At 52.2% G+C, this 15,175-nt stretch overlaps 1 protein-coding gene across 6 annotated transcripts in view; it reads left to right on the plus strand.

Annotated features, from left to right (window-relative positions):
- SLC8A3 (solute carrier family 8 member A3) overlaps nucleotides 1-15,175 on the plus strand; it is a 122,812-nt gene that overhangs the window by 103,460 nt on the left and 4,177 nt on the right. For 4 of the 6 annotated variants that reach the window (XM_075426120.1, XM_075426122.1, XM_075426121.1 and 1 more), the window contains 3 exons: nucleotides 4,152-4,169; nucleotides 13,573-13,697; nucleotides 14,223-14,322. In XM_075426120.1, coding sequence (XP_075282235.1) covers nucleotides 4,152-4,169; nucleotides 13,573-13,697; nucleotides 14,223-14,322 — 243 coding nt within the window. The remainder of the gene's footprint in view (nucleotides 1-4,151; nucleotides 4,170-13,572; nucleotides 13,698-14,222; nucleotides 14,323-15,175) is intronic. The other 2 variants (XM_075426123.1, XM_075426124.1) reach the window with 1 other exon arrangement.

Consider the following 15,175-nt stretch of genomic DNA (forward strand, 5'->3'; position numbering starts at 1 on the left):
TTGATGAAATGATGTAACTTGGTACAAAGGTCCCTGTCTGGATAAGATCAGCTGCATCGATACGTGAGCACATGTGCTGCAGTTTTCTGAGGCGTAAGCAGATGCTGAGAAACTCCTTCCATCAGCTGCTGATGGAAACAGCAAAGAAATGTTAGATTGCTGTTACCTCCTTCCCCAAAGGTTTAATAATTTCCTTGCAGCTCTGTGATTAAGCTGAGTGCTGCTGATTCTCCTGATGGAGAGGAGACTCTTGGAGTCTGCAAGAGCTTAGCTATTGACTTCAATAATAACAGCATTCAGGTTAATGCTGCAAAATCTCTGCCTTGTTTAGCCTATAAAAACCCCCATGTTATAGCTCTTCACAGTCCATTAGGGAAACGGTTTGCTCACCTCGGTGAGCGAATCTGGAGGCAGAGCCTGTGGACAGTTGCATCTGGAAGATGGGCAATCCTTACCTCTTTGGGGAACTGAGCCCGTGGTTTGCATGGTCACTGAGCTTCTTTGGGTGCACACAGGGTGCAGGCGATGTCTTCTCCGCGCCTTTGGCTTCCTGTGACTGCCCAGTTGTGTGACTGAGGGTCCCCTCTAGATGCACAGCCTCCTCTCCCTCACTTCAGCCTGCTCTGCAAATCCCAGGCCTTTAACAAGGATCCTCTTATCTACGCAGTGGCTTCCTCGAGTCTTTAGGTTTATTGATTAGAAAAGATTTATGTTAATGAAGAATGAGTCCAGAATAAAGCATGCAGCGTGGTCAAATCTCTCTCTGAGGTAAACAGCAGTAACATGTGTTTCACTGTTCAGAAAAAGGCTGGGGCACACATTTAGCACAGGGTTTACAGGACTGCCCAATTTCTGGTCTGCCCCCATCCCAAGCCCGGTTCCTCTTAGTTTAATCCTCTTTGGCCTCAGTAGAGTTAGAGCAGGAAGGAATTCAGTTCCTGATCTGTACCCCACACCAACAATGATGTCACAGCAGCATTCCACCCCAATGTACTTTGAAAACATGCAAATTGAATAGTTTATTAGTAATTAGCTTTCTTAGCAGCTAAATTCAGGTCTACGATGGTGACCCTGCTTCGGCAGGGGGGTTGGACTAGATGACCCACAGAGGTCCCTTCCAACCCCGAACATTCTGTGATTCCGTTGTCCAGTTTCAGGGGTGGCAGGGGAAGCAGAGTTCATGCACACAATTTTGACTTTGTGTAGTAAAAACCAGGCCTGCAGGGCAGAGAAATCCCAGCAAAGGAGGGGCTGAGATCCAGAGCTGAAGGCTTTGGGTCTTCTGAGAGAGCATCACCTACCCTGTCTGCGGGCATGGGTGTGTGTCTGCGCTCATGCTGTGCAAGGGTTAGATGAGGGGAACCTGGGACTGCTATTTTGGATTTGACTGGTGAGCTAATTTTAGCAGCTCCGTGTAAGAATACACATGTCAAGCCTCTGAGACTACCTGAGATGCCAGCAGCAATGAGGTGGCCTGGGCTGGCCCCAGGAGGAGGGTGACACGTGGAGCAGGAGCAGAGGTGCCTTGGGGAGGGAGGGAGGGATGCAGCCCGGGCTGGGGGCAGCGGAGGGAGGCTTGTTGGATGGGAGCAGCACGGGGGCCATCAGCAGGGCTGGTACAGGGGCAGCATCCCCAGATGGACTGTCAGGAGACATTACAGGTCAGGGCTAAGGGCACATTAGCAGATGCATGTGCAGGAAGGAAGCTTTAGTCCATGAAATCGTTTTCTTGCTTGCATGCATACCGTTCACTCAGAAACATAAAGATAAAATAATCCCTTGGCTTTCTGCATGCTGTATTCTTGATGTTTCATTCATAGCTTTATAGGGTTCTTCAAATATTCTGTATCATATCATACATGAAAGGGAGAAAAGTAGTTCTTTTGCAGGCTTAAAAGCAAATGGGGGAAAAAAAGTAAACTCAAATCCCAGAGCACTAGAATAACAAATTTAAAAACCTGAGGAACCAATGATTTTTATTTTAATAACCAGAGTAGCTTAGGGCCCCAGTAATATTTCATTATATTAAATTTGAACACCGAATCGACCCACTGTACTAATGCTTGTAATTGCAAAAGGCAAATTTTATTTCCCCACATTGTCTGGGAAACTGGAAGACCATGGAATAGTAAGGAGGCCACAGGTTAGCATGGAGCTGCAGCAGGATGGAGCTACAAGGAGACTTAAGATTGGTGCTACAAGGAGCAGTGACAGGCCTGCTGGAGAATTCTAGGCAGAGCTGCGTGGAGGACAGGAGGTTGTGTGGGCAGAGCAGGTTGTGTGCTTCTCATGGCCCTGTGGCATTGTACGTGCAGCAGAACGTATTCACAAGTGGTTCCCCATAAGTTTTTTGACTCCCGGAAGGAATTGACCCTGAAACACGAGGGATGATCAGCAAGGAGCCTCTTCATTTCCCCTTCCCCTTTCACTGCACCTCTACCTGCCCGCACGGACAAGAGAGATCTTCCCTGAGTGCCCAGGGTGTTTCCAGCTGGGGAGGTGGACAGGTGAATGAAGGTCTCGGCTGGGCCGATGCCTCTCTGCAGGCTGTTGGGAAAGCTGTGCCCGTGGGTGCTGCCCGACAGAGCAGAGACGTGACTGGGAGCCAGCACTCGGGATTACTTTCCCCAGCTCTGCCCCCGGCTCTGCGCTGCGCGACCTTTGACAAATCGCTTAGGAAATCACTTTCAAACCAGCGCAGATACAATTAGGTGCCTCTGTATAAAAGTGCCTGCTTTTCAGAGGCCTGAACCAGCAAGCCTGGGTAAATTAGCACTGTTGGACTCCAGCCCGCTTCTGAGTTTGCAGAATGCTCCCTTTAGCCTCTCTTTGCTTGCTTCACCATCTGTCAAATGGGGCTGTTAATACTGACTCAGTCTTTGTACAGAGTTTTAAGCTTCTGAGACTAAAAGTGCATGATAAGAAGTGTTAGTAATTACAAGACTGTCATCACATGCAACCAAGTCTATGGGGACCAGTTCGCTGTTTGAAGGACAGATTGAAGTCAAAGCTAAGGCACAGAGCTGGTGCTCGGCCCCTCTCAAAAAGGGTTCGGTATTTTTTGCTATGCAGACTCTCCTGTAGTTAGTTTGAAACTTGGATTCAGACCGTGGTGTTCTAGGCATAACACCTAGGAGGGATCCAGCCAGATGTTTCTTTCTGACAGCACCGGGGAGTGGATAAATCAAGGCAGGGGAGGGCCAGGACGTCACTGCCTAAGGCAGCAAGAGGGCTGGGCTGTGCCCGTATGGAAATTCAGGGTAAGGTCATCCCTTGCAAGGACCTTTGCCCCCTTCTCATCCATTCCTTCCACCTCTAATCTCGCAGGACCACGCTGTCACATTTCCCGGGAGGCAGCTGCCTCCCAATGCAATGGCAGAGCACGGTATGTGCCCATGCAGCACTGTCAGGCAAACCTGAAATTGGGAGCAGAGAGAGCCAGGGGGACTCAGAGCAGTGATGCTTTATGTGTGCCTGTGCTCCTCTCAGCACCCTGACCCTCTGGAGCGGTACCTGTGGGGTGCAGGATAGGCGTAGGCGAGCCAGGGTGTCCCGGGGAATGATGCATGGCCACGTTACCCACTGCCCTGTTTCCCACTGGAGGCCAGCACCCATTTTATCAACACCTTCCCCTGACAATGCTCCTCTCAGTGAGCTGCCCATCACCTTTGGCCACCCTTTCTTCTCAGCCACCCACGGGTTTACCAGGGCCCTCCTGGTTGTGCCAAGCCCCACCACAACCACACACTTCCAGATGAAGCGGGGGCACCTCCCCCCCCCACCCCCACCCCACCTTCGGGTCAGTTTGGGTCACATCAGGCCCCGATGGCAAGCGTAACCGTCCCCCTCTGACTTTTCCCTTTTCCTCCTCGCTACTCCCTGCCTGCATCCCATCCCTCTGCTTTCTTCTGGGGGGGTGACTTTGGGGACCCAGACCGCCAGTGCTCACCAGCCTCCTCCCCATCTCGCTGCCACAGGCTCTGCGCCCCAGCCTGCGCCCGGCATGCAGCCCCAGCGAGCTCGCACACTGCCTTGCTCCATGTCCATTGCTCACTGACAGCCGTCATCTGTAAAGCAGCTTTTCCCTGGGATATTAACTTTTTCCCTCTTTTCTTCTCTCTCCGTGTCTTTCTCATGTTCTCTCCCCACAGCCCTGCTGCTCACCCAAGGTAAGTGCTTTTTCTCCTTTCCTCTGCCTGCTCTGGCTCTTTTCGTCCTCTTCAGTCAGCCCCTCGTGTTTGTGTTTGCTGTGTTGTCAACAACCCCAGCTCATGGTGTTCACATCCAGCAGGAACTAGTTAAGAGCAGTGCATTAAGAACATGACAGTGATTGATGGATGCCTAAGAGCCTTCCCTACATTCCAGATCTTTCCCCGGTGCTTTGGGAAATGACACAGCCAGGGTTGCACAGCAGAACATGCAGCTCTGGCTGGTCCAGGGCCGTGACTCAACCCTCTCCTTGGGCAGCCCTGGGGCTTGGGTTGTGCTGATGCACCTGGGAGCATGGGGCTTTTCTGCGGGAGGATGACACTCCTGGGGTGCGGGGCGGTGTTGCCTGGGGTGGGCGAGGGTGCAGGGCTGCGCAGGCGTCCCCTTCCCATGCAGCATCAGGCCATGCATCGCCCCTCGGTGCGTGCACCCGGGTGCTCTCCATCTCCCGCCCTTGGGCAGGGGTCCCAGGGGTGCACCCAGCACCGGGTCAGTGCTGCCAGGGCACAGTAAGCATCAGCACCATTTCCCACCTCACCCTCGGCTCTGTCTCTGCACTCTTCATCTCCTCTCCCCTGAATACTGAGCCCCCCTTCCTTGCCCGAAATCCCCGTTACGGCAGTCTGTTTTGATCCCACTGCAGTGCGATGTACGCCTCCTGTATTCTTCTTATTCCTTCAATTCCAGATATGATTACCGTTAAATTTGCACTAAAGAAACATTTGTCAAAAGATAAGGGGGGGCACACAGGGTACAGAGAGGAGCTCAAATCTGACAGGTTTGCAAGCACAGCTGAAAACCAAAGTGTTCATCACGCTTGAGCTGGGCTGCAAATCAAAGGAGCAGCATCTGCCGTGCAAGCCTCAGTCTTCGCTCGTTTTCGGAGGATGCCAGATCTGCTGTGCAGGGGATGGCCTGAGCCCATCGGATATTGGGCTAATTAGGAAATTGTTAGTGGCAGGCAGAAGTCCCCAGGTCCCCAAATACCAGCTTAGGGTGTTTATGGAAAACTCCTTGGAGCGGTTTGGATGTTTTCCTTTGTTACTTCTTCAGGTCCGCGAGGACTGGAAATAAGTTGAGCACAGCCTTCTTCCCAGTAATTTCATTGCTTTAATTCAGTAGCTTGCTAATTTGATCAGAACCCTGGGAACCAAATAATTTCTATTAAAATAAATAACTTTCCTCCCTCTGTTGTGATCCAGCCTGATTGCTCTTGGCAGCTGTTATTGGAGAACTTGGTCACCAGCTACGGAAAGTTGCTTTCCAGTTAATAAAGAAAAGCCTCCTCCCTGTCTGGGAGGGAGGGGTCCCCGGGATGCCCTCCATGTATGGTGCATGCGTGTCCTGCGGTTCAGGGTCGCGTGCTTCAAGCCAGCAGCTGGCCGACGAGCAGAGCCCCGCTCGGCGCAGAGGCATGTGCTGGCGTGTCACTCAGCGGCAATCACGGCTGATCAGCGGGGAGAGAAGTGACGTCCTCGTTTAGTCCGTGTCATGTTAGATTTAGATTACACGGACGCACCTGAATCTTTGTGAAAAAAATGCATTACTGAACGTTTCAGTGGGATCTGTCGGTCCCGCTCCTTGCCTCCTCCCTCCCGGAGCAGCTCGCACGGCTTTTCCCAGGCAGCACCTCTTTCCCCGGGGCTGCGCCCCTGGGACCGCTGGGCACCCCGGCTCTCCTCCGCAGCCTCCCTGGGACCACAGAAGCCCTGGGATGTCCCGATGGATGAGTCCAAGTGAAACACACCTCTCTTGTCCCAGCAGCCCTTTCCTGGGGGTAAATGGGAGACCCTGGCTCTGCTGCCACCCCCCCTGCCTTGCAGAGTCCTCCCTGGGAAAACAGGGCTGTGAATTTTACACAAGGCAAAGTAACCAGGCAGGGGAGAGCCTCTGGCTCAGGTTCAGCTCAGCATTTGTTTCCTCCAAACAGGCTTTCCGAGCCAGACTTGCAAGGCTGTGCAAAGCTTCTGAAAGCTTTGCTTGGCCAAGTGTTCGGTGCCAGCTGTTGGGGCTGCAGAGGACCACAGTAGTATGGGGTGGCTGGGGAGTCACCTGAGAGTCAAACCAGTTTTTTTTTTAACTGCTCTGGTGCATAACTTTTTGTTTTGGTATGGGCCATGATCTCTCCTTGTACACTTTATACTGGGAAATACTCGATACTAAAGTGCATAGCTACTCCACTTGTCCCTGCTGTTGCCAGCAGTGGACGAGCTACTCTGGTGGTCTTTCCAGCCTTTGCAAAAGTCACTGGAAGCCTGAGCAGGGCCTTTGCTTGCAAGTTCTTGGGATTCAGGAGATGCAGATCTTTACAGGGATGAGGAATTACCTAAATGGTAGATACTTCTCTACCCTCATTTCCACATATTCACCCAGATCAAAGAAAATATTTCAAATATATTTCTTTATGCATTAAAACTCCTGGGTCCACTTTGCAGTGGGAAAGACTGGGGAGCAGAGACGCCAGCTGACTGGCCTGTCGGGGACAGTCGTGTCAACAGCAATCTGAAGGCAGAGCCAGTGGTGGAATAATGCGCAGTTCCCAGCCCTGTGCCTTAGCCTGCCTCTCAGGAATGTGCAGCATTTCCCAGTTAATGTTAAAGATGCTGGGGCATGTATATGGGATGTATCACGCCTCAGAAATAGCTTTCAGGGCTAAGTAAGCAGATTTCTCTCTTTTTAGAAAGCAGCCCAGGCTGCCCGTGCTTGTGTGTGTGCATGCGTTTCAGTACAGGGCATATCCATATGCTGACCTCAAAAGCCCGCGTGTCTTTTAGCCAGCAGTCTTCCCCAGTTGTGACTGACGGCTTGACAGCACTCTGGAGAGAGGGACTCATTCATGTTCAGTGTTTACTTTGTTTAGCCAGGATTATATTTTATTGAGCCGCAACAAAAAAACATCCCATTTTAATTGTCGTTTTAATTTCTTCCTAGCAGCACAGTCCCCAGAAGGGGTGACCTTCATGCAAATACGTGCCCGCTCTAGAAATGGATGGAGACGAGATTGCTTGAGGGGTGTGAAATGGCCTTCATAGCAATCTTTCATGAATACATTGGTGGTTTCAAACCAATTTATTCAGCAAGTGACAGGGAATACACACTGGTCCGTGGCTGTTTGGTAGTCTTGCAGCATTGCCTAGGTGATGGGTAGCTACCTCTCTAATGGTGTTACAGGGCCTTCCCATTGCCTGTTTCAGCTCAGAAGGTGTAGTGGCCAGATTATCCCATGGAAATGGACTTTATATAACTTTGATTTATGATGTGTCCAAAGGGCCACAGGCAGTGGTCCCATTTGCCCCCCCTCCCCCCAGTCTGAAGGAGGGTGAGCTGGCAAGCGTTTGTGGAGTACCTACCTTCCAGGAGCGATGCATGATGTGGGAACGCTGCTTGGTGCTCCTCATTCCCCTGGAAAAAATAAGAGGAGGAGGGGATCTGCTTACAGTATTTTTGAGCCCAAGAAACTGCCTATCATGTGCAGGTCAGAAAGTGCTTTGCAAGCAGCTGCAGCTCAGGTCCCAGGACGGCGTGACGGGGGCATTCCCAGCAGGGCTGCAGAGCACAGCAGTGGCAGGACCACAACTGGGAGCTGCTGCCCCCCCACCCCCTCTGTCCTGCCTTTAAGGATCTGAACTGACGGCGAATGAGGCAGAGTAAGTGAGAACGTGGGGTAGTTTAGCCAAAAGCCTCTCCTTGCTTCCTACAGGCAGGCGTTGGTGTCAGCTGTGGCCATTGCTACAGCCTGGGCAAAAGCAGACTTCATTCTCCTCCCTCTCACCCAGCCTTTGAGCTTACCAGATCTGTTCGTCTCCCCTGCTTGTGGCATCTCCTCTCTAACCCGTGGGCTCCCTGGCACTCGGAGCAGAGTACCTCGGTTGCCTAGCCTTAGCAGCCTGTGCACGCTCCTGTAGCCCAGAGGTTGCTAGCGCTCGACAGTAGCACACACCTATATGCCAGAGCAGGCAGGGTTTAGGGAACCCTTCTCTCCCCACCTTCCCCTTCCCATGGAGGAGGTGGAGGCAGCCCAGGAGGTCCTGGCAAGCTCCTGTTCTTGCTGGGCAGAGCCAGACCTTATCAGGCTTAATTGGGGTTGACAGCAGGGAGTCTAGGGTGCAGTCCACATTGAGAGGTAGGTACTGCTGCTGATACAAACAGAAACTGGGCTAGTTAATAATTAAGCTGGAGCTTGGCAGCGTTCACCTTGACAGACCTGACCTTCCAAACTGAAAGTCTGTCTCTCCCCCCTGCCCCTTGTGTTTTATTTAGCACAGCCCTTGATAGTCTTTGCAGGCTAACGCACCGGGGCCATGTGTGTCACACCTCACTGATGCCCTGTCCCTGCTTCCCGAAGGAGCCCTCCAAGACCCCCATCCCTACACCCAGTCCCTCAGGAGGTGGGGGCCTGTGGCTACCATAGCCCACGTGGGAGCATGCCCCAGCTTGCTGCAGAGACAGTGGCCTTCTGCGGCTCTGGAGGCAGGCTGGTGCACCCTGCTGCTGGCTGAAGTGCTTGTCTGAAAGGCAGGAGCATCGGGATGTGCTCTGCCATTAGGATGCTGCACGAGTTTATTCCCTCTCAGCTGTTGGACCTGTACACACGGGGCTCAACAGCATCCCATGGGAACAGAGAGACAGAGCAGGCCTGGTTCAGGCTCAGGTTGGGGTCTGGTGTTTTGCAGAGGTTGGCACTGATTTGTGCTACAGAGTGCTGAAGTGTTCTAAAGTGTTCAGGTGGGGAGCAGTGGTGGATTCGTGTAGGTGCTTTGTATTGCTCTTCGGAGGTGCTTAACTCTCCCCTTAATTGTACAGTGAGTATAGACTGGGGCAAGAGACATGTCGACTGGGCTCTTAAGCTTGTCCTTCCTACCACAGATGGCACTGCTCTAACTTTAGAGGACAATCGGCAGCCTGGTATGTGGCACCTATGGATCGCTTGCACGAGTGCATTGAGCAAGATCCAGCACAGTATTGACATGTGGTGCAAACTGTCTCCTGCATTAGCATAAAGGCTCGGTGAAAATACAATGGCAGGTTCAGTGTTTTCAGATGCATCTTTGAATTTGGTTAGGTTTCTGTGCTTTGCTTTCCTGTTGCACATTCACAAATGTGACTGCTTCTTAATGAGGCGTGAAGGAATTACCTCCTTTTTTTCATTGTCTGCAAGCTTCCTCTATTAACATTTCTGCGAGGTACCCATTTGGAGATGCTGCCTGTACCTGTTCTCCTGCGGTTTGCTCGCAGCTGACATTGAAAGACAGCCTGGGAGTGGTGTTCAATCAGCTGCCCCCATAGGACATTCTTGACGTGCCTTCTTGGGCAACCGTGTTTCTTCTCTCTGCGCCCCAGTTCACCATATTCACTGCAAAGGAGCTGCCTGGTGACAGCAGGGCCTTCATTATTCATGTCTCGGTGGACATGCTGTCAGCAGGCTGTGGGTCTCCATCGCTGGCCAGCTTGTTCCTTCACTGCGAGTGGCCTGCCTAGGGTTTTGTCATGGTTTAGCCTGCCTGATGCCAGGTGCCCACCAAAGCTGCTTGATCGCTCCCCCTCCTCAATGGGACAGGGGAGAAAAAGTACGATGAAAGGCTCGTGGGGCGAGATAAGGGCAGGGATTTATTTCCCTCACCAATTATTTTGCTCACCAATTACCGTCATGGGCAAAACAGACTCGAGTTGGGGAAATCAGTTTAATTTGTCACCAATCAAATCAGAGCAGGATAATGAGAAATAAAACCAAATCTTAAAAACACCTTCCCCCCACTCCTCCCTTCTTCCTGGGCTCAATTTTACTGCAGAATTCTCTATCTCCTCCCTTCCAGCGGCAAAGGAGGACAGGGAATGGGGGTTGAGGTCAGTTCATCACACATCGTCTCTGCCGCTCCTTCCTCCTGCTCCAGCGTGGAGTCCCACCCATGGACTGCAGTCCTTCAGGAATTGCTACAGCGTGAGTTCCCCACGGATCCACAGGTCCTGCCAGGAGCCTGCTCCAGCACGGGCTCCCCATGGGGGCACAGCTGCATTTGGGCATGCCCCTGCTCCCGTGTGGGGTCCTCCCCAGGCTGCAGGTGGATCTCTGCTGCACCGTGGACCGCCATGGGCTGCAGGGGACAGCCTGCCTCACCTACGGTCTTCTCCATGGGCTGCAGGGAAATCTCTGCTCCGGTGCCTGGAGCACCTCCTCCCCCTCCTTCTGCGCTGACCTTGGTGTCTGCAGGGCTGTTTCTCTCATGTATTCTCACATATCCTCTCTCCCGCTGCAAATTGCCCAGATTTTTTTTCCACCCTTGTTAAATGTGTTATCCCTGAGGTGCTACCACCGCCACTGATGGGTTCGGCCTTGGCCAGCAGCAGGTCTGACTTGGAGCTGGCTGGCACTGGCTCTGTCATAGGGGAAGCTTCGAGCAGCTTCTCACAAAAGCCACCCCTGTAGCCACCCCACTATTAAAACCTCAAAACCTTGCCATGAAACCCAGTACAGCCTTGAAGGTGCCTCTGGGGGCACTTCTTCCACTGACAAGGTGCCCTCTGAAATAGTGCAAGTCCCACAGTTCTTCAGTGCTGTGGTAAACACCAGTGCCTTTGCTTTGGCGGAGTGCCTGGTCCCACACTCACACTGCATCCAGCCCCCAGGTTTAGAGTCATCTGTGCACTCGTGGACATGGACGTGTTGCTTGATTTACTCCAAGAGCTGCCTGGCGAGTGATTGGCATGTTCATCAAGTCAGTAGGTGATCTGCAAGTGGCTTGCAGAGATAGTGAAGCCACCTGCAAGCAGTCAGAGGTCCTGCCTCTGGCCATGGACATGGGGATTCCCATGCAGTCTGCTTTACAGCCTTGGACCTGGTGCGCAGTCGGAAGAGACGGAGCAGGTGTCCCTCCTCAGAGGAGGGCATCAGGTCTCATGCTGTCCTGCCTGGCACAGGTACATAAACTAGCATGAGCAAGGTGCCAGATTCTGAGATAAAGCCATGTTGGGTACCGCTCCCTGCGGGGAGGAGGCGGCGTTCAGCACTGCGTGTGCTTACAGACCTGCCTGTGGCTCAGCCTTGCCTAGATGGCTAATATCTGTGTGACACTCCATGTTGTTTTACCCTGCCAAAGGCTTTTGTTGAATCAATTAAAGTGGGGACCTAGGCTGCGTTTCTCCTGGAGTTGTTAATCTGAGGAAATTCTGCCGGATATTCCCCATTTTCAGGGCAGCTCTTCTGATTCCAGACATTTGCTTTCTCTGCTGTGCAACAGCAGCCAGTGGGTGAGAGCCCAAGAGACCGTGCCGCCAGCTGCGACCGCAGCTTTTCTGGTGCAGTTACTTCCCAGCGAAGCGAAGGTTGTAGTGAGCCAGACTGTCCCCGAGCCCGGGTTTTGCAGCCCTGCTGTGGTGGCTGCTGTGCTTTTTGCTCAGCTCAGTACTGTCAGCACACGTCAGCACACGCTCAGCTCATCTGCCAAGATGGCCCTTGCAGAGCTGAGGGTGCCTCCTTCTTTGAGCTTCAGGTTATGGAAGAGCTCAGAGAGAAGCTGATGTGTAAGCACCTGCATTTTTAACGATGGGTACAGCTTGTCATCTTCATACACTTCCAGGCAGAGGCAGAGACTGGACTTTCTCCATCTCCGTCTTGGAAAAAGAGATGTAGATTTCATCTAACTCCCCTCTCAAGTGAACATAAGTAACGTCAATCTTGTTCTTGATGATCATCAGTTCATGTCTCTGAGTGCAGCATAAGACAGAACGTTTTGTCCACGTTCACCCCTGTTTCTGCACTTCTGCAGCTCAGCTGCCTCCTCCGGCTCTGTGCTTGCTTGGCCTTTGCTTGCAGTTGCCCTCTTAAACTTCTGGCATCCTGCATTGCCCGGCTGTGTTGTCCACCACCTTCTCCAGGTGCTGTGCTCCCCTGTCTCAGTATCTGTAACCTTTCAGGGATTCCGAGATCCAGAGTACACTGGCTTTGAGCTAGGCAGTGGTGGTTTTGATGTATGTCATTTATTTCCAATGATGGATGTAGCTGTTTCTGCTTCTGTGATGGGTTATAATAATGTCACCTGCCACAGGAGTTATTATATATTTTATGAACTCTGCAGGACTTGTGAGGCTTACAGTCTTTGCACTCAATCTGTCTGGCTTGATGAAGAGAAGGCAGAGTTTATATCTAGATTTCACTGGGACTTTATAATTTCTGTGTGATTTTTGGTGCGTAGTATGAGATCTGCTGGAACTTGCATGGGTTTAATCACATCTGAGGCATTACCTGGGGTGTTAGTAAACTCTACAAGAAACCTTGGGTGAGATCAGGCCCACTGTTCAGCCAGAACAAAATGCTCTATGTTTGTGATACCCCTCTCCCAGGTTCTGCAGAGCTCCAGCTTCTTCTCGCAGGCTCAGCTGGGCCCCATGTTGGAGCTTGTATGCCCTGACTGGTCGGGCACAGGAAAGTCGCAGGAACCCCAGCTTTTTTCTTGAGCTGTCAAGGCTTTTCAGAGAACCCACTTGCACTTGGGTGTGTGGGTAGGAGAGGAGACCTGGGTCAGGGCCGGGGACAGTGCTAGGGCATCTTTCATGCTGGTTGGGGTGCTCCTTCCCGTCCAGGCAACCAGAACCTCCCCAGGTGCCTCACTGGGTTTGCTGGGGCTTCAGCAAGGTGAGCCTGATGCAAAGTCATCTCGGCATGCTGCACCTCCCAGGCAGTCCCACAGGGCAGACCTTGTGCCCCATGGTGACATCTGCTGACCTGGGATCCTGCTTTAGTTTCCTCCAGAAGAAACTAAACATCCAGGAAAGCAAAACCCCACTTGGCTCCTGACTTACTGCTTTTCGTTCATTTTTGCAAATTCTAGGAACACCTCTGTTGTGTGTGTGTGGTTGTGGCTGTATGTGTCCGTCTGCGAGTGAGATCAAGCACTGAGTGATGCAGAGTGCCAACAGGTGTTTTGTAATCAAAGGGGAATAAAGTGATCCTGCGTCTTGTTCATTCAAACCAGGAAACACGCCAGGGCATTGAAGCTGTCTTAAAGGACACCTGTGCCAAGTGGCAGAATGAAGCGGTACCTCAGTCTCACCAGCTGCTGCAGGGATGATGGGAGGGTGCATCTCATCCAAGAGCACCAATGCAAGCTGAAGAAATATTTGGGTTTTTTTAAAATAAATTAAAACCTTGTTGTATATGTTCTTGGTGACTAACTGGTATTCAGAAATCTTGGTTCTTTGTTTCTGTGGTCCAACACCCCACCACTGCCCCCCCAGATCACTGCGTGAGCTTAGAAAGCTGAGAAGGGGCTGCAGAAGGCTGTGCTCAGGCCCTGCAGACAAGCCCCCATGGTGCCCCAGTGCTCCAGGGCCGCTGTCTACAGCTTGGTGTTGACCTTGCTTTCACAGAGGTGGCTGAGAGGAAGCTGACAGTTGAAGAGGAAGAAGCCAAGAGGATTGCAGAGATGGGCAAACCAATACTTGGCGAGCATCCCAAACTAGAAGTCATCATTGAGGAGTCCTATGAATTCAAGGTCAGTAGTTGTCCCAGCTGTCCTCCAGGAGGGGAAAGCTGCATGGCACTGAAGAGCAGCCATGGAAAGTAGAACTGAGGAGGCTAGGGGTGGCCACACGTGCAGGTAAAGGGCTGCTGGAAGGTGAAAAGGAGTATGCAGTGCAGTAGAGTATGGGTGCAGCCTACAAGAAGTGCCAGGGGATGTAGCTGCTGGTAGGCGGAGGTGAAGGGAGGAAGACGAGGGAGCCCTTCTGGAAGCAGAAAAGCCAATGTGCAAAAGAGGGCAGGAGCAAAGCCATCTCTGGTGAGGCAGGGGCAACAGAAGAAGGAGCCTCCTCTGGAGTAAGGGGTGGCAAAGAAGCAGGCTCTGTTGAGGTTTGGATCAGCCTGTCCAGCTCCAGTTATGGCCTCATCTGACTGGTAAGAGAGTGCTTGTGGCTCCTCAACAGTTTGGGAAGGGTCAGTGAGACCACAGTGCACTGCAAGATCAGTCTTCCCTGCTAGCAGCCAGTTTAATTGCTGTGCATCTTTATTCCCACAACAGAGCACCGTGGACAAGCTGATTAAGAAGACAAACCTGGCTTTGGTTGTAGGGACACATTCCTGGAGGGACCAGTTCATGGAGGCCATTACCGTCAGCGCAGGTGAGGGTGACATCAGAAAACCCACAGCAGCATCCCCAGGGTTCATGCAGCCTGGGATGAGATCTCTCTGGGCTCAGGTGACTGCATCTGCCTGGTCAGTGATGCTCAGCTGTTGCATGTGTGGTGATCATCAGCAAAGCCAGTCCAAAGAGTTCCTCTGCTCCAAATACACTGGGCTTTTGCAGGTGCATTAGCTGGGAGCCCGGGAGATCCATCTTTTGGTGTGGAGCCATCCAGGATGCCAGTTTTCAAAGACTTGGCTTCTGCTGGCGGTGCTCCTGCTGCTTCAGTGGTCTCATGAGCAGCGTACAGGCAGCAAAATCCCACCCTGGCTGGGCTGCTGGCTTATGCTGTGCCAAGTGCTGTCCTGTACAGGGAGCTCCTGCTGCTGAAAGATGCCATGGCCAGTAGAGTTTCTGGGAGTAGAGAGGGTTACCATGTATGGGTGGGCGATGTTGCCCCAGAGGCAGCAGCTGGTGGAGGGAAAGCCCCAGAGACCTGCCAGCTGTTGCCCAGGGAGCCTGAGAGCACTCACTGCTTTCAGAGCCATGGAGCAGACATTTTAGGCATGTCCATGACATTAACAACACTCAGGCACCTTTCTGAACCTTTTCTTGATGGTTTGGCATCTTTCCCAAAGGGCTGTTTCCCACCCAGCCTTAGTGCAGGCAGCAGGCAGGCAGGCAGCTGAGTGGGAGCTGCCACCGGTTGCCACAAGGTCTTCTGCTGTGAAAGAAGAAGTGCGGGGTATTCAGTTTCCTTCTTTCTAGTAATTAAGACAAACTGCTTCTGTGGAAACAATACTTCCATTATTGCAGCAAGCAGGCCTGCTTCTCTCTCCCTCCATCTCTCT

The sequence above is a fragment of the Opisthocomus hoazin genome, chromosome 7 (assembly GCF_030867145.1).
Source record: "Opisthocomus hoazin isolate bOpiHoa1 chromosome 7, bOpiHoa1.hap1, whole genome shotgun sequence".
Lineage (NCBI taxonomy): Eukaryota > Metazoa > Chordata > Aves > Opisthocomiformes > Opisthocomidae > Opisthocomus > Opisthocomus hoazin.